Below are 17818 nucleotides of genomic sequence, written 5' to 3' on the forward strand. Positions count from 1 at the left end.
TGGCCTTCTGGATGAACCTGGGCAAGTTATGGCACTGCCCTGTGCCTCAGTTTCCCCATCTGTACAATGGGGATAATGGTGCAACCCTCCTTTGTAAAGTGCTTTCAAATCTTCTGTTGAAAAGCGCTAGATAAGAGCTAGGGGTTCCCAACTGCTAATATAACTCGGGATCAGAGGGTTTGATCCCTGGGCGTACGCCTCCCCCTCTAGTTTTGGAACTTAGCTACAGCCTTGGACCTCTTACACAGGCAGTCAGGAATTGATTTCATGGCACGTGTTTACTAGATTTTTCCAGTCCCTTTAATGGGGACACCTGAGAGACCGTCTATTGGATAACAGGGACAGCTGGAAAATGCCTTTCCATTGCTTTTCCGACTTGGAGTTAAAAGTGCCAGTGCTGTTGATTCATTTTCAAAAATGGCCCCACTGACTTTTGGTTCTTGGATTTGGGGAATGGCCAGCTGTGGGGATCCCTGGGCTGAGCAGCTGCTGCTCCCCCGAGAGGTGAGTGACCAGCCTGCTTGAAAACCAGGCCCAACGTGTCTTAAGCTGGGCACCGAAAATGAGAAGCCAGTTTGGAAGAACCTTCAGTGAGGGCGCAGATGAACCCGGGCACATTTTTTTGTGGTGGTGTCCGTTTGCACTTGCTAGTGCAGAAACCCCGGCTTCTTTTATCAGGTTAACTGGGCAGAGACAGTCCTTTGTCAACAGAGCCGCCCTTGCTCTGAATTCTACACTGTCAGCCTGGCATAGTGACCAGCTGGAGCCTGGATCATCATTGCTCAGGTAATAAGTCTCAGAGGGGTCGCCGTGTTAGTCTGGATCTGTAAAAGCAGCAAAGAATCCTGTGGCACCTTATAGACTAACAGACGTATTGGAGCATGAGCTTTCGTGGGTGAATCCCCACTTCGTCGGATGCATGTAGTGGAAATTGCTTGCATATATATATACCTGCCCCTGGAAATTTCCACTACATGCATCCGACGAAGTGGGTATTCACCCACGAAAGCTCATGCTCCAAAACGTCTGTTAGTCTATAAGGTGCAACAGGACTCTTTGCTGCTTTTACAGGTAATAAGTGAGGCACTGAATCACTGATGCAACGAGAGGTGTTTTGAGGACAGAAAAAGCATATAAGGGCGTCCAGGCTCCATTGGCATCAATAGAGCCCTGAGTGGATACAAAATTTTTATCTGCATCCAATCTGCAAAAATGGTCCGCGGATGTCTGCAGATTTGCAGGGCTCCAGACGTCAATAGCAAAACTCCCATTGAATTCACTAGGGAAGGGGTTTCACCCCAAGTGTGTGGTCCCAAACTCTGTGGGGATGTCTCTCTGACACAGAGGAAGGCTGATCTTGTATGGAAAGCCCTGGACTGGCACTCGAGCTGGGTTCATTCTCCAGTTCTGTCACATACTCCCCCTTTCACATTGGACCAACCCTCTGACATCAGTAACATTCCTTACGTAAGTTCTTAGGGGAAGACACCGTCTCTTACCGCTAACTCCTGGCTTCGGCCAGAAGAGGTCAGGTTACTGTTTTTTCAGCGTCACCGATGTCCTCGCTGCTGAATGAGACCCGGAGATAAAAACAGAATCCCTGACCTGGAAAGCTTAAGTTCTGCTTGGGGTTTGAGGAACAGGAGGAGAACAGATTGTGGGCAGGGCCAGTGCAAGGATGTTTCGTGCCCTAGGCGAAACTTCCACCTTGTGCCCTCCCCCATCTCCGAGCCCCTGCCCTGAGGTGCCCCCCCACGTGGCAGCTCCCCCCCTCCACCCAGAGGCGCCCCCCAGGGCAGCGCCCCACCCCCACCTTCCGCCCTGAGGCACTCCCCCCGGCCCAGCTCACTCCTGCTCCGCCTCCACCCCGAGCACGCCGGGGCTGCTTCACTTCTCCCGTCTCCTAGGCTTGCGGCGCCTAAACTGATTGGTGCCATAAGCTTGGGAGGCGGGAGAAGTGAAGCAGCCCCGGCGTGCTCGGGGAGGAGGCGGAGCAGGGGTGAGCTGGGGCGGGGAGTTCCCCTGCATGCTGCCCCCGCCTTACTTGCTGCAGGCGGCCCTCCCTGCGCCCCCCTGCCCCAGCTCCCTCTGTCTAAATGCCGGTGATGACTGGGGCGGCCGAACATCTGGCCACCGCGGTCGCTGCCGAAGAAAATGCCGCCCCCCAAATCCCAGTGCCCTAGGCAACCGCCTAGGTTGCCTAAATGGTTGCACCGGCCCTGATTGTGGGGGCAGGAGGGAGGGGCTTAGGGGTTCCCTGAGCCAGGGCTTGTCTACACTGGACCTGTTTTGCCGGTCTAGCTAAGCTGGCAGAGCTCCCCTAGTGTAGATGCCGCGTTATGCTGGTGAAGAGTCTGCAACGGTAGGAACACTTCCTCTTTGAACCACATTAGCTGTGTCCCCAGAAGCATTCGGCTGCTGGCAAAGTTACATCTACACCATTTTGCCAGCCTCGCTGCCCGTTGGCCGTGTCATTCTTTTCATGCTCTTAGCCCATTTACCGCTGCCGGCAAAATTTTGTCGTGCAGACTAAGCCCCAAACTCTCTAGCTGTAAATGAGCCTCCCAGTGATTCACGGTTCTGGAAATAACCCCTCAGTCTCCTGTTCTCAGAGCGATGTCCGGAAACGCCCAGGCAATGAGACTCGTAGCAGAGAAGGGCTCTGAAATGCAGCGGAGAGTTTATTTTTCACGCTCGGGACAATCCGGCAACGCAGCAAGAAGGCAGGAATGAAGCAGCGATCAGAGCAGGGGCTATGCGTGGGGGCAGGCGTTAATCCTGGCTCGCGGGGGAGGGACACAAGCTCCTGCCAGAATTGGGAGCGTCGCCCCAAATTCAGAAATGTGCATGAAGGCGGCAGTTAGATTCCCTTATACCCACCGGTCTGGTCCTCTATGCTAATATTCCCCACCCCCCACATGTATTGCGATTACCCAGGCGGCTGCCCCACTGGGACCACTGGGGTAGACAAGCCCCTGGCATTTGTTTAACCTTCTGTCATGTAGGTCTGCTCAGAGCTGGCTTATGTGGGGGGAGGCCCTATTGTCTCCCCTGCCCTGCACCTTGTGGGGTCATTGACACCAGCCCAGAGTGGGAGTAAAACGATGGCAGGCACAGGGTCGCCCAGAGGGAGGGGGGCATGAGGGGCAATTTGCCCCGGACCCCACAGGGGCCCCCACAAGAGTTTTTCGGGGGCCCTGGAGCGGGGTCCTTCACTCGCTCCGGGGGCCCGGAAAACTCTTGCGGGGCCGGGCCCAGGAGCTTCTTCCGCTCCCGGTCTTCGCCGGCGGGGGGTCCTTCAGCTCCAGGGCGGAAGGACCCCTCACTGGCGAATTACCGCCGAAGCGGGACCCGCCGCCGAAGTTCAGCTCGGTCTTCGGCGGTAATTCGGCGGCGGGGGGCCCTTCCGTTCTGGGACCCGCCGCCGAAGTGCCCCGAAGACCTGCGGTGGGGCCCCCCCCCCGCCACCGAATTACTGCCGAAGCGGGACCCGCCGCCGAAGTGCAGCCCGGTCTTCGGCGGTAATTTGATGGCGGGGGGCCCCCACCGCGGGTCTTCGGGGCACTTCGGCGGTGGGTCCCGGAACGGAAGGGCCCCCTGCCGCCGAAGACCCCGGGCCCCCGGAATCCTCTGGGCGGCCCTGGGCAGGCAGGCAGGATGGCTCAGTGGTAAAATCACTGGCCTAGCACTTGAGAGACCTGGGGTCAAGTCCTTGCTCCAGCTGTGTGATCTTGGGCACGGATGGAATCAGCAATGGTTCTGGATAAAAGGCTCATCTAGGCACTTTGTCTCCCTTAACCCAGTTGTCACCACCTTTCCAGCGGGGTGTAAGCTGCAGCCGTAGCATTGTACGGAGATGTTTGTACGTCCAGAGCAGTGTTTCCCGAACTTTTTTTGGCCACGGAAAACTTTTTAGCCTATTACGGAACACTTATAATATTATTTTGTAGTCGTTTGGTTTTCAAGTCAAAAAATTGCGTTATTTATGCTCAAATATATTTTATTTTATTAAACAAAGCAAAAATACAAATTTAAAATGACTTGAACTAACAATTCCTAAGGGGAAAGCGCCTATAAAGTAGTACACAAATCAAGGGCAAGCGTCTTTCACGGAACACCTAGTCACATCGTGCGGAACACAGTTTGGGAAACACTGGTCTAGACGGATGGTTTTTTTTTGTGTGACAAGGACAAGGGGGGGGGCTCCCCATCGGCACCACTTCTTGTCTTAGCCCTAACTTGCCACTCAGCGCCCCAGAAAAGGGAGGGGAAAAAGCCACCGAATGCAGCACAAGGAAATGCCCAACTTTCAAAGGCAGCCGATGATGCAGGAGAAGGGTCAGCCTCTTCCTCTCCTGTTTGTTACTTCATGGTTTTCTTAATCCAGCTAAGGTGGTAGGCAATGCTAGTGTAAAAACCAGGAGGGTGGTTGAAGTCATAGGAGAAGATTCCTTCTGCTGTCCTATTGCAGACTAGAGGGCCACCATCATCCCCCTGAGAAACACAAGGAAGATGTGCACAAACATTCACTATATATTTTCCATTCAAAAAACGACTACATTTAAAAAGAACAGGACGGCTGCAAAGGCTAGGAAATGCTGAACTTAAGGTAGCCTCTATCACCTTAACTCTGTCCGCTAGCTGACATTTTGGCCCCATTGAAATCAACAGCAAAGCTCCCATTGATGGGGTCAAGAATTCACCTCTAGTCAATGACGTGATCATATACTCCTGGGTTGGCTGTTGCGTGTGAACAGTAATACAGCAAAACACAAAATCTCCCATGGTTTCTTTGACTGTGTTGATGACAACTTCTTGCTTCAGAAGTTGGAGGAATTAACCCAGGGGGCAGCTGTTTTAGACTTGATTCTGACTAATGGAGGAGTTGGTTGCAAATCTCAAGGTGGAAGGTGACTTGGATGAAAGTAGTCATGAAATGATAGGTTTCGTGATTCTAAGGACAAGGAACGAGAGCAGCAGCATAGAATATCAGGTTTGGAAGGGACCTCAGGAGGTATCTAGTCCAACCCTCTGCTCAAAGCAGGACCAATCCCCAACTAAATTCCCAAATGGCCCCCTCAAGGATTGAGCTCACAATGCTAGGTTTAGCAGGCCAATGCTCAAACCACCAAGCTATCCCTCCCTCGATAAGGAGAGTGGACTTCAAAAAAGCAGACTTTAACAAACTCAGAGAACTGGTAAGGAGGGTCCCCTGGGAAGAAAATCTGGGATGGGGGCGGGGAAAGGAATCCATGAAAGCTGGCATTTTCTCAGCGAGATAATATTAAAGGCACAACAAAAAATTATCCCAATGCAAAAGGAAAGATAGGAAGAATAAGAGGCTGCATCAGGAGATCTTGAATGACCTGAAAATCAAAAAGGAATCCTACGACCAGTGGAAACATGGACAAATTACTAAGCATGAGAATGAAAGAAAAGCGCAAGCTTGTAGGGATAAAATCAGAAAGGCTGAGGCTCAGAATGAGTTACAGTTGGGGCAAGGGTCATAAGATGCAATAAGAAGAGGTTCTGTAATTATATGAGGAGCAAGAGAAAGATGACAGTAAGTGTAGGCCCACTGCTTAGTAAGGAAGGAGAGCTAATAACAGACAACACCAAGAAGGTCCAGGTGTATAATGCCTACTGTGACAGACCCAGGCCAGTGGGGTACAGCAGAGTAGTTGAAGGCAGATATACTGGCCACTGGATAAGCAGTTTTCTGTTCCCTGAGTGACCAGGGCAGGGGCTGCTCCAGGCTAGGGCGGACACATGACTCCAATTAGCCTGCAAAGAGTCAGTTGAAGCCGTTAGGCTAATGAGAACAGCTGGCTCCAATTAACCTGCAAAGGTCACACAGTGCACAGTCAACCTGTGGAACTCCTTGCCTGAGGAGGTTGTAAAGGCCAGGACTATAACAGGGTTTAAAAGAGAACTGGATAAATGCATGGAGGTTAAGTCCATTAATGGCTATTAGCCAGGATGGGTAAGGAAGGGTGTCCCTAGCCTCTGTTTGTCAGAAGGTGGAGATGGATGGCAGGAGACAGATCACTTGATTATCGCTGTTAGGTTCACTCCCTCTGGGGCACCTGGCATTGGCCACTGTCGGTAGACAGGGTACTGGGCAGGAAGGACCTTTGGTCTGACCTAGTAAGGCCACTCTTATGTTCTTATGAGTCAGGTGCGGCTGTTAAGCTAATGTGAACACCTGACTCTAATTAAGGCCCCTCTGATACTATCAAAGGGCTCACTCCAGTCAGGCAGAGGAGAGGAAGTGCGGCTGAAGGGCTGGGTAATGAAGACACCCTCAAGCCACTGGAAAGGGAGCCCTAAGGTAAGGGTGAAGAAGACATTGAGAGAAAGAAGTGGGGGAGCTGTGGGGAAGTGGCCCAGGAAAATGTAGCAACTCTGGCAGTGAAAGGTCGGCTGCCAACAGCTGCTGCCATTAAGGGCTCTGGGCCAGAACCCGGAGTAGAGGGGGGGCCTGGGTTCCCCCCAACCCACCACTACAGAAACACCTCCTGGGAGGGGAAGTCAGGCCCCTGCCAGGACAGGAGGCTAAACTGTTCGGGACTAAACCCATAGGGACAACAGAGACTGGGGGAGTTTTCTCGCCACCCTCCTTGCTGGCTTATGATGAAAAGGGCTCAGCAGGCCGTGTCCCTGGCCCGAGAGGGAGAAGGGCTACGTGGGGTGGGGGGTCACAGTGAGCCACTGAGGCTGGTGTAATCCACCAGGAAGTGTGGGAACCACTGACACAAGGTTGACACTCTGCCGCCCGACTTCGCTTCGGTCTGCATAAAAAAGGTTAACGGTGGCCAGATACTTAGTACAATTAATATTAACAACAAGGGGGGAAGCTAGAAAATGGAAAGACCCGGTTAAAAAATATTTAGATAAGTTTAGATGTATTAAAGCTGGCAGGGCCTGACAAAATTCACCATTGGGTTCTGTAGAGGGGTGGCCACCCACTCCTGCCCTGAAGGGCTTCAAACAGCCCTGGAAGAGGGCAGGGGCAGGGGGAAAGCTGGGCTGATTGGGCCGTGGCCCAGCTGCGGCTGCTCTGCCAATCAGGCCACAGCTGGCCTGTATAAAAAGGCTGGGAGCCAGAGGCCCAGGAGTCTCCTCTCTCCAGGCTGGGAGACAGCAGGGCCTGGCTGCCTAGCAGAAAGGATGCTAGGAGTGATGCAGGGCTGGGGAAAGCCAGGGGAGCTCCTGGCTGGCAACTTCCCAGGCTGCAAGGTTTAAGGCCCTGGAGGTACTGGGTTGCAGGGAAAGGCAGCAGCTCAAAACGTCCCTTGACGATGATGACTGGCTTATACAGACTACAGTCGGCCCCAGTGAAAGGGGGCTTGGTGATGACTGGCAGATAACGGGGCACTGGGTCCGGGAGGGACACGGGGGGCCAAGCGGCAGCGGGACACCCACCTGCAGAGGGCGCTCCGGAGGCTGGCAGAACTAATTCCCGAGACGGCCAGCAGGAGGTGCCGCAGGGGTGAGTCCCAAATCGCTACAGGTTCTTAAGGAACCAGGGCCGCCCAGAGGGGGGGGCAAGAGGGGAAATTTGCCCCAGGCCCCGAGCCCCACAGGGGCCCCCACCAGAGTTTTTCAGGGCCCCTGGAGCAGGGTCCTTCACTCGCTCCGGGGGGCCCGGAAAACTCTTGCGGGGCCGGGCGCAGGAGCTTCTTCTGCTCCCGGTCTTCGCCGGCGGGGGGGTCCTTCCGCTCCGGGGCGGAAGGACCTCCCACTGGCGAATTACCACCGAAGACGGCGCGGGACCCGCCGCCGAAGTTCAGCTCGGTCTTCAGCGGTAATTCGGCGGCGGGGGGCCCTTCCCTTCCGGGACCCGCCGCCGAATTACCGCCGAAGACCGGGCTGCACTTCGGCGGCGGGTCCGGCTTCGGTGGTAATTCGCCAGCGGGGGGGGGGAAGCCCGCCGCAGGTCTTCGGGGCACTTCGGCGGTGGGTCCCGGAAGGGAAGGTCCCCCCGCCGCCGAAGACCCCGGGCCCCCGGAATCCTCTGGGCGGCCCTGTAAGGAACTAGTTGAAGCAGTTCTCCTCGAAAACTTATGGCGGGTGGGTGAGGTCCCAGAGGACTGGAGAAGAGCTAACACAGTACCTCTCTTCAAAAAGGGGGAACAAAGAGGACCTGGGGAATTATAGACCAGTCAGCCTAACTTCGATACCAGGAAAGACACTAGAGAACAAACAATTAGTTTGTAAGCAGTTAAATTGTAAGAATTAGCCACCATGAATTTTGTAAAGAAGAAATCATGTCAAACCAACCAAATTTCCTTCTTTGATGAAGTTACTGGCCTAGTGGATGGGGGAAAGCAGTGGAGGTGAGATCTTGATTTTTAGTAAGGCTTTTAACACAGTCCCACATGATGTTCTTATAAACAAACTAGTATCTTCATGGGGTCTTCAAGAGTTTCATTAATGACTTGGAGTGGAGAGGATGTTTATAAAATTTGCAGATGACACCAAGCCGGGAGGACTTGCAACACTTTGGAGAACATTAGAATTCAAAATAATCTTGATAAATTGGAGAACTGGTCTGAAGTCAACACGATTCAATGTAATAAAAACAAAGGAAGTAGAAATCAACGGCATAACTGCAAAATGGGGAATAACTGGCTAGGCGGCTTTACTGCTGAAAGGGAGCTGGGGGTTATGGTGGATCACAAATTGAATACAAGCCAGCAATGTGATGCAGTTGCAAAAAAAGCTACTATTATTCAGGAGTATTACATGTAAGACATAGGAGGTAACTATCCCAGTCTACTTGGCAGGTGAGGTCTCAGCTGGAGTGCTGTGTCCAGTTCTGGGTGCCACACGTTAGGACAGACGTGGACAAACTGGAGGTTCAAGAGGAGAACAACAAAAGTGATAAAAGGTTTAGAAAATTTGATCTATGAGGAAAGGTTGAAACAGCTGGGCATGGTTAGTCTTGGGAAATGAAGGCTGAGGTGGGGGTGGGTGGGACATAAGTCCTCAAATGTGTTGATGGTGATTATACAGAGGATGGTGATCAATTGTTCTCCAAGTCCACTGAAGATAGGACAAGAAGTAATGGGTTTATTACTGCAACACAGGAGATTCAGATTATATATTAGGAAAAACGTTCAACTCTAAGGATGGCTAAGTACTGGACTAGATTGCAGAGGGAGGCTGTGGAATCCCTGGCATTGGGGGTGTTTAAGAACAGGTGGGACAAACACCCGTTGGGAATGGTCTGCTTTTACTTGGTCCTGCCTCAGTCCAGGGGGCTGGATAGATGATCTCTCGAGGTCCTTCCAGCCCTGCTTTTCTATGATTCCCCCCTGGGGTCGTCTTTGCTTCCACCTGCACAAAGTGGGTACCCACAGGAACAGGAGTGTCTTTGGCTCACTCAGTACAAGTGCAAGTGACCCCATGAGGGTCAAGCCCCAGGGGGAGCCAGGCTCAGGATACAACACAGGCCTGGAGTACCTTTTCAGCTAACGTTGGCAGGGCCAGGAAGAAACGGAGAGGGACCTACGGAAGAAGAGGTGACAGAGAGACAGACGAGGAAAACAGAAGTTGGTAGGAGAGACAAAATAACCAAGACAAAGGGACAGGCACCTGCCCTGGCCAGAATGTTGTTTTAAACTAGCAATTGTAACCCAGATCATTTACAGATCAAGACCTTCCAAGGTTGGGCTACCGCCATGTACCTCATGGTAGCCCTTTGGCTGGCCTGCCTCCCCTGCCATCCTCCCCTAGACGTGGCTGCTACTGACCTGGCTGCAGTCCTTGACCCAGTATTTGCTGGCTGCACAGATGATGCCGTTAGTTATCCCGGGGTTAAAAGAGTGGCATTTCTTTGATGGCTGGATGATGACGTTGGTCTCAAACAGCTTGTCGGTGGCTTTTCCCTGGTCGATATGGCCCCATCCAGCTATGCTGCACTGGCTCCACGGGGCGACATTTCTCTGGAACTTGGGCAGGCCAATGGCACGGACGTATTTGTTTACTTTGGCTTTTCCCTTCAGCTGGGGTAGGGGAGAGCCAGAAATGCGTTAATGGTTTTAAATATCACCCAACAGAGGCTCTGTCACCTGCATGTTTCTAAGGCAGCAGCAGGCCATGCTGCCTCTGCTGCTTCTCCCCTCTCCATCGCATCAAACCGAACTACTTTCCAGGCACCTCCTGGCCTGTTCGCACCCAACGCCCCATCCTCGCTCATGCGATCAAGAGCTTGACTCCCGCCTCCGACCACCCATGGGACCGGCCTCCACCGCCCATTTGTTATGCTCTCAGATAAGCCCCTTTGTGCTCTTTCCCCTGCTACCCCTCTTGCGTGGGAGGAGCTCCCCATAAACACCCCCAAAGCCACCCCGTTCCCCTTCCAACACCTCCTCAAACTCTCCTGTGGCATGGTGCTGACACAAACCTTGACGATCAGTAGGCAGCTGCCGTGACCGCTGGCCAGCGTACTGCCCGATTAAATACCGTCTCCTTTGTTTCCTTGTACTCCCCCGTCCATCTGCCTCTTGCCTTAGACTAAGCTCTTTGGGGCAGGGCCCAGTTTTTTGTTCTGTTTTTGTACAGGGCCTAGCACAACTGGGTTGTGGTCCGTGTCTTGGGCCGCTAGGTATTACAACAATACAAATCTTCATCCAAGTCATGCTCTACAGGGCGGGGTCTGTGCCCTCCATCCCAGCGGCAGCAGGGCTGCCCAGAGTGGCGGCAAGTGGGGCAATTTGCAAGGACCGCAAGCCCTGACCTGGTGGCGGTCCAGGTCTTCGGCAGCATTTCAGCGGCGGGGGGGGGGGGCCTTCAGTGCTGCCGAAGACGGGGAGCGACTGAAGGGCCCCCCGCTGCTGAAATGCCGCCGAAGATCCGGACCACCGCTGGGCGAGTACAAGCGCCGCAGCTCCCCTGCTTTGCCCCAGGTCCCCTGAATCCTCTGGGCGGCCCTGAGCGGCAGAACCCAGATGATGGATCTAAACTGGCCCCCCTGATCCAACCTCTGGGGAAAGGACAGAGTCAGCTCTGGCATAACTGACCCCTGACCACGGCCAAGCGCCAAACCTCACATGGTGCCCAGAGGGATGAACTTGGAAGTAACTATTAGCCTAATAAATCTGTTACCTTCAGCAAAAGGATGTCATTGACTAAAGGACGGTCTTGGTAGGCGGGGTGCGGGTGGTAGCTCTGAACTGCCAACCTTTGCTGGGAGGCCTCTTGCTTGTGGATATTGTGAGCTCCTAAGATGACTGTCAGGTTCCTGACATTGGCAAAAGCAAATCAATGGTTAATCACTTTTCCTTTTCTGGCCTGCTCTGTAACCCTGTGGTAGCTGGTCCTGGCACCCACCCACTAGCTGCCTAGAAAAGATGCTGCAGCCATAAACCAAAGAAAACCTATTACGCAGCCTAGGGATTTGTAGATAACGAACATCTGTGAGCTGATTGCTGATTAAAGTGAGCACGTTCCCCTTACACTGCCAGAGTAACTAGCGGGTCCTTAATACACTTGAGAATCGGGCCTGCGTCTGGGAGTTTGGGGAACTTTGGGCATCAGGACTCCTGGGTTCTACTCCCGACTCTGCTGCTGACTCTCACTGTGTGGCTTGGGACACATCACAGCCCCTATGTGCCTCAGTTTCCCTGGCTTTAAAATGAGAGTTGAGGGTATTCATCTGAGAGTTAATTAGCATTTGTAAAACCCTTGAATGCTGATGTAATTAAACCGTGCTGTAGCAGCAATAGAAGCGAGTCATCGAACGGGGTCTGTTTCCACTGGAGTCCTGGAGGGATCGATTCTTGGCCCTACGCTATTTAACATCAATGACCTGGAAGCCACCATAAAACGATCACCAATAAAGCTTGCAGACGGCACACAAATTGAAGGAGTTGTAAAGGACCAGGAGGGACAGGTGGCCGATTCAGAGCAATCTAGGTTGGCTGGTAAACTGGGTGCAAGCAACCAGTGTGGTTTTTAATACGGCTAAATGTAAATGTGTCCACCTGGGAGCAAAGACTGTCAGCCATACTTCCAGGATGGGGGAGCTCTATCCTGGGCCGCAGGGACTCTGAAAAGGACTATGTTGGGGAGTGTGGATAATCAGCTGACCAGGAGCTCCCAGTCAATCTGTGCCCGACCGCAGGATGCATAAACAGGGGATTCTTGAGTAGGGAGTACAGGGGTTATTCTACCTCTGACTTTGGCCCTGGTGCGGCCGCTGCTGGAATCCTCTATTCAGTTCTTGTGCCCATAATTGAAGAAGGGAGTTGATAAATTGGAGGGGGTTCAGAGAAGAGCCACGGGAATGATTAAAGGATCGGAAAACCTGCCTGAGAGTGGTTGACTCAAGCGGCTCCATCTATTTAGCTCAGCCAAGAGAAGGTTAAGGGGTGACTTGATCACGGTTGATCAGTATCTATACAGGGAACAAATATTTAATAATGGGCTCTTCAGTCTAGCCGGGAAAGGCCCAGCACAGTCCAGTGGCTGGAAGGCGAAGCTAGACGCATTCGGACTGGAAATAAGGAATATTGTTTTCACAGTGAGTATTTAACCACTGGAACAATTTACCTAGTGTGGGGGTGGGGTGGATTCTCCTTCACAGACAAGTTCTAAATCTGCTTCAAACAGATCTGCTCCAGGGGTTATTTTGGGGCAGTTCTCGGGCCTGTGACATACAGGAGCTCAGATTAGATGACCACAGTGGTCCCTTCTGGCCTTAGGAACTATGAATCAATAGTTAGAAATACTTTAATAATTCTGGAGTTAAGCACTTTAAAGCATTTTCAGATAAAACCTCCAACCCCGGGCCCTGGCCTGGTGATCTCCCACCGGAGAGAATCTCCCTGCCACTCCCAGCTCTTTAAATCAAAGTGGGACACCCCTTGCCCAGGGTGCACTCTGCTCTTAATGCGAAGGAATTAGGGGAGGGCAGAGATGAGTTGCAAACTTTTGGAGGATGATGCTCTGCAGTAGAGCTGAGCAAAATGTGGACAGAAGGTTTCAGTTTGGTTTGGTTTTGTGTTTTCTTTTTCCCCCGAACAAGGTTGATTTGATGATACTGGAAGATTTTTTGCGAATTTGTGTCCGTTTCAGTGAATTGTTTTGGCCAACAAAAGTCTGAAAAGATCAGTGTTCTTCAATTCGAAAATGTCAAAGCACTTATTTTTAATTGGGGGGGGGGGGTGTCAAAATGACTTTTAGAGCTTTCTTTCAATTTTATCACTAAATGCAAACACCTGAAAATACGTTTTGTTTGACCCAATTTTTTTTTTGAGTCACTGAAAATTTCTTAAAAAATCATTCAGGTTGACCCAAAAAGATTTTTTTTTTCAGTGTTTTTGGAATGGCCAATGAACCAAAAAATCCACCCTATGGTTCTAGATACAAGGTGGGGGAGGGAATATCTTTTATTGGTGAAGAGCTCTGAGTAAACTCTAAAGCTTGTCTCTCTCGCCAACAGACGTCAGTCCAATAAAAGATATTCCCTCCCCAACCTTGTCTGTCTAATACCCAGAGTCCACTACCGTACCCCACCAGTACATGCATTGTTTGGTTCATCTGCTGTACATGTGAGGTTTAAACCTGAGAGAGAGGTATTTATTATTTGTACTGTGGGAGTGCCTGGCACCCCCTGTCATTGATCAAGAGCCCCTTGCGTCAGGTGCTGTACAAATACGGAACAAAATCTTACCCCTGGCAGTGAGCAGCCGTCATCACCCAGCCTGGGTCCACCAGAAATCCCCCACAGAAATCCAAGTTGGTCCTCTTCAGATAGGCCATGTAGGGTCTGGAGTGGGGCTTGGCTTCATGCCCCCCCACAATCTCACTCCATGAAGCTCCTGAAAGAGAAAGACGCTCCTGGTGAGGTGACTGGTCGGTTCTCTCCTCACCTGGTGCGTGGACCCCAGGTCGTCGTCCAGCCCCCTGGCTTTCTCTACTAACCAGCATGGGCGGAAGTGGGGGACAGCAGAGCGAGCAGGATTAAGAGCTTGCAGGGCTCTCTCATCTTGGAGTTCTCAGCTTCGCCAATCCCCTTCCAGCCTGGGTTGCAATTAGGGTCTCCGGCAGCTCCCTGCCTGGTTTTATAGCCTGAGACCTGTGAGATTCAGCACCTAGGAAACCACAGGGTTTGGGCTTATCTGACTAATCAACGCAGAATCAGTTTACTCATGCACAGCCCTGGAGCGCTAGCTACAAAGTGCATCTCTCAGCAGCATGGTTATTGCGGTCAGGGTAAAACTCACCCCGTACGGAGCCAGCACAGGCCTTGTCTCAGTCAGATCCCACCCAGGACCTCTTCTGAAGGCTAACGTGGCACCGTCCACACAAGGCTTTTTAGCTTTGAGTTGTAGGTTCCCAGGGGTGGAATCAATTTCATTGAAAATAATTCTTTGCCGCCCTCAGGTAGCAACTTCTTCCAAGTTATTTACAGTGGTGCCAGGTCATGGTTCAGGGCAGCTGCACCTAGACTCCCGCTCTGGGCTCCAGGCAGGACACCCATGCTCAGGTCTTCGCCTCTCTTGGGTGGGAAACACGTGTCTCTCTCTCTCCCTTCTGACCAGGGTATTTCTAGGCTGCACAGTTCCCTGCCTTCACTGTGTTATTTCAGGCAGAAGGCAGGGCTATCTAAGCAGACCTGTTTGCTTCTGCCCTCAAGGCCACCACACCATGGCAGTTAGAAGCTAGTCACCAGCTAGGCCTTTCTAAGCAAGTCGAGTTTATTCTTAAGATAAAAGTACTGCAGAGAACACCTACCCCAAACCATAGAAGAACCTACCTGCATGCTAATAGGCTGACCAGAGATTCCCCTGCTCCCCCAACATGGGCTCTGGCAGGAGCCATCCTCCCAAACCCCACCTGGGGGCTTTCCTGTGGATTCAAGTTCATCACACCCTTTGCTCAGAATGACAACCCACTCTCAGTAGGCCAAAGTCCTTCCAGTTGTTCCCTTAGTACTGGGGCCCTCCAGGGACCAGGCCTCCTGTCCATTTAAGGCCCGGCTTGACAAAGCCCTGGCTGAGGATGATTTAGGTGGGGACTGGTCCTGCTTTGAGCAGGGGGTTGGACTAGATGACCTCCTGAGGTCCCTTCCAACTCTGATATTCTATGATTCTGTGATACCTCCTGAGGTTCCTTCTGACCTGATGCGCTATGATTCTATGATTTGCTGGATCAGGGAGGAAGCCCTGAGTCAATTTAAACTCAGGTTATTTATCCCAACCTCTTTATCTGCTAATCTCCAGGAATCGGTGTCAGCCGACAATGGGTCCCCTCCCCAGGGTGATGCTTCCCAGGGCTGGTAACCAGAGGAATTCCATCAGCATACCCCCTCCTCCAAGAGGTGGTACATCCAATCTCACAATCACACATGGACAATTGCATTTTTAATACAGCAGACAGCTCAAGGAGCTCAGTCTGTTTAATTTAACAAAGAGAAGTTGATCCCAGTCTGTAAGTATGGAAATCGGAGCAAATATTTAATAATGGGCTCTTCAGTCTAGCAGAGCAAAGTAGAACTCGATCCAATGGCTGGAAGTTGAAGCTAGACAAATTCAGCCTAGAAATAAGATGCACATTTTTAATGATAAAAGTAATTAATCATTGGAACATAATAATAAATGGAGATGTGCCTATCTCCTAGAATTGGAAGGGACCTTGCAAGGTCATTGAGTCCAGCCTGCTGCCTTCACTACCAGGACCAAGTACTGATTTTTGCCCCAGATCCCTAAGTGGCCCCCTCAAGGATTGAGCTCACAATGCTGGGTTTAGCAGGCCAACACTCAAACCACTGAGCTGTCCCTCCCCCCTGTTTTAATTTAATTCAGTATGGTGTGTCCAGGATATTGCAGGAAATTGCTGTCTGTCACAGCCAGCTCTTGTGACTTGATCCCGAGTCTTGCAATATTTAGGATTATTCTTAAAGCCCCAGCTTCTGGAGTCACATGATTATGTGAAAATCTCAGCTCTTGGCGGGGCGGGGCGGGGGGGGGAAGGAGTAAGTTTCTAGCCCTTATTGTTGGGGATAAAAGGTGGAAAATGTGACGAGAGTGTGATCTAAAGTCTCATAATCCAGGAGGCAAAGAACCTAAAATGTATTAATTAAAAACAACAAACATGATTTTTAATTCAATCTTGCGAATAGTTTTAGGAGCCTGGTTCATCATTTCTGATGTTTGGCTGTTGTTTGTCAGTGTAACTTATTTGTCTTACATGAAAAAACCAGAAAGAGAATCCTGAATGATTTCGTTACCAGCATTGTTCCCCGCTGCATTTGTATAGCATCTCAAACCATCCATGTGGCATCTGTGCTGGGGGGTTTAAAATCTTAAAAGCAACTTTCCCTGCTCCCCTTCAAAGCTTTCCGTACCAAACCTCCCTCCTTTATCAACCTGCTTCCATTAGGAGTTCTGGAAACAGAGGGGGTTGATCCCCTTAGTGCTACTGTAGCCAAGGGACCTAGACTGATCTACACCATCTGGGGATCTTGGCTGATGATTTGCTGATGAGTGTGATGGAGGATGGGTGATCTGGGCGGAGCCTGAGAGTCTTAAACATTGGGGTTTGGAGATAACGTTATCAGCGATGGTTGTGATAAAGTTGTCACGTCTACATGTTGATAGCATCCTTTCCAAGGTTAACAGATTTTTTTTCCATGGTGTCTCGTTGTTTTTGCTGATACAGACTAACACAGCTACCCCTCTGAAATCTGCCATTTAGACTGTTATCGGAAGCCACGTGCCTTCTCTCCACTTGTATGTTTGACTGACAGCTTTAAACCCAGCTAGAACAGATGAGTTTCAATCTGTGGCCCATGAGTGCCTCTAACTCCCATGTGGCAAATAGTGAGATGCTCAGATGAGGGGGGTCCAGATCACACCCCAAGTTCCTAGTCCACTGTCTTGTCTCTAACAGTGGCTAGAACCAGCTGCTTCCAAATAAAGCATAAGAAACCCAGTTATTAGACAAATTACCCCAGGGAAGCTTCTTCCTATCCCCCATGGTTAGCGCTGGGCTAGAAACTTTTTTATGAAATGGAAGCTGAGAAAGGAAAACACCAAGATGTTATGACAGGCAATGAAATCATGCGAGTTAGTAACGCTGGATGTGCTCAGCACTGGCCTGACTCTGCTCCTCCTCTCGAGATCTATCTAGCAGCGATCAGTGACAGACCCAGGACCACAGGAAAAGCGCAAGGAGGTAGCGGGCCGCATGTGAGAGGGTCTGTGTCTAAACTGAACGGCAAAGCTAATCAGGTGGGTTACGCATTCCCAGCAATAAGGACCAAGGACACCTGCAGGTCATGCCCCTCCCACTTGCAGAGTTCCCACTAAACAGAAAACCACACGGGTCCTTTTTCAGTTCTGCTGGGGCACTTTCCCTCTGTGGCCTGGGAAGTCGAAAGAGGACTGGTCTCCTCTGGGCTGAGTTGCTCATTTACACCCGTGCAACCCTCTGAAATCAAAGGCCCTGCCCCATTGCAACTGGGAGCAGAATTTGGCCCCTTGTGTTTATCTGGAGAATGATCAGAAACCCACTGAAGCAAGATGTCGTGAAGCAGGAGACGGACACGCTGTGAAATGCAGATTGGCGTTTATTTTTCAAGCTTGTTACAGGCCCGGCATCGCAGCGAGCGATACAGAAGGAATGGAGCAGTGACCGGGGCAAAGGGGGTGTGAGAACATAGGGTTGGGGATTCTCCCCCCTCTTAGAGGGACTGGCAAGGATTCAGACTCCTGCTGCTGCAGTCTTTGCTCTGCTTCTGCTCTGACAATGTGGCACCAGCTGAAACTGCCAGGGAGAGAAACTCCCTTGTAAACCCAAGCGAAGC

The 17818-nt window shown here is 51.4% G+C and overlaps 1 protein-coding gene across 1 annotated transcript; it reads right to left on the reverse strand.

The window, feature by feature from the left end:
* Positions 1 to 3649: 3649 nt before the first annotated feature.
* LOC120391805 (mast cell protease 1A-like) lies at positions 3650 to 14019 on the reverse strand. Its single transcript, XM_039515919.1, has 5 exons — positions 13933 to 14019; positions 13682 to 13829; positions 11113 to 11248; positions 9759 to 10010; positions 3650 to 4494 (listed from the first exon to the last, which is right to left on the reverse strand). The coding sequence occupies exons 1-5, from the start codon at positions 13994 to 13996 to the stop codon at positions 4363 to 4365; spliced, it is 732 nt and encodes a 243-aa protein (XP_039371853.1). The 5' UTR covers positions 13997 to 14019; the 3' UTR covers positions 3650 to 4362.
* Positions 14020 to 17818: the final 3799 nt, after the last annotated feature.

Source organism: Mauremys reevesii, linkage group 26 (genome assembly GCF_016161935.1).
Source record: "Mauremys reevesii isolate NIE-2019 linkage group 26, ASM1616193v1, whole genome shotgun sequence".
Lineage (NCBI taxonomy): Eukaryota > Metazoa > Chordata > Testudines > Geoemydidae > Mauremys > Mauremys reevesii.

What these genes read in the sequence shown, in the direction of transcription:
- LOC120391805 (XM_039515919.1), bottom strand. Translation starts at nt 13,996, where the DNA reads ATGAGAGAGCCCTGCAAGCTCTTAATCCTGCTCGCTCTGCTGTCCCCC. An exon ending in ACGGCTGCTCACTGCCAGGG is followed by an intron (nt 11,249 to 13,681) that starts GTAAGATTTTGT and finishes TGCCAATGTCAG; the next exon opens with GAACCTGACAGTCATCTTAG. An exon ending in ATGACATCCTTTTGCTGAAG is followed by an intron (nt 10,011 to 11,112) that starts GTAACAGATTTA and finishes CCCCTACCCCAG; the next exon opens with CTGAAGGGAAAAGCCAAAGT.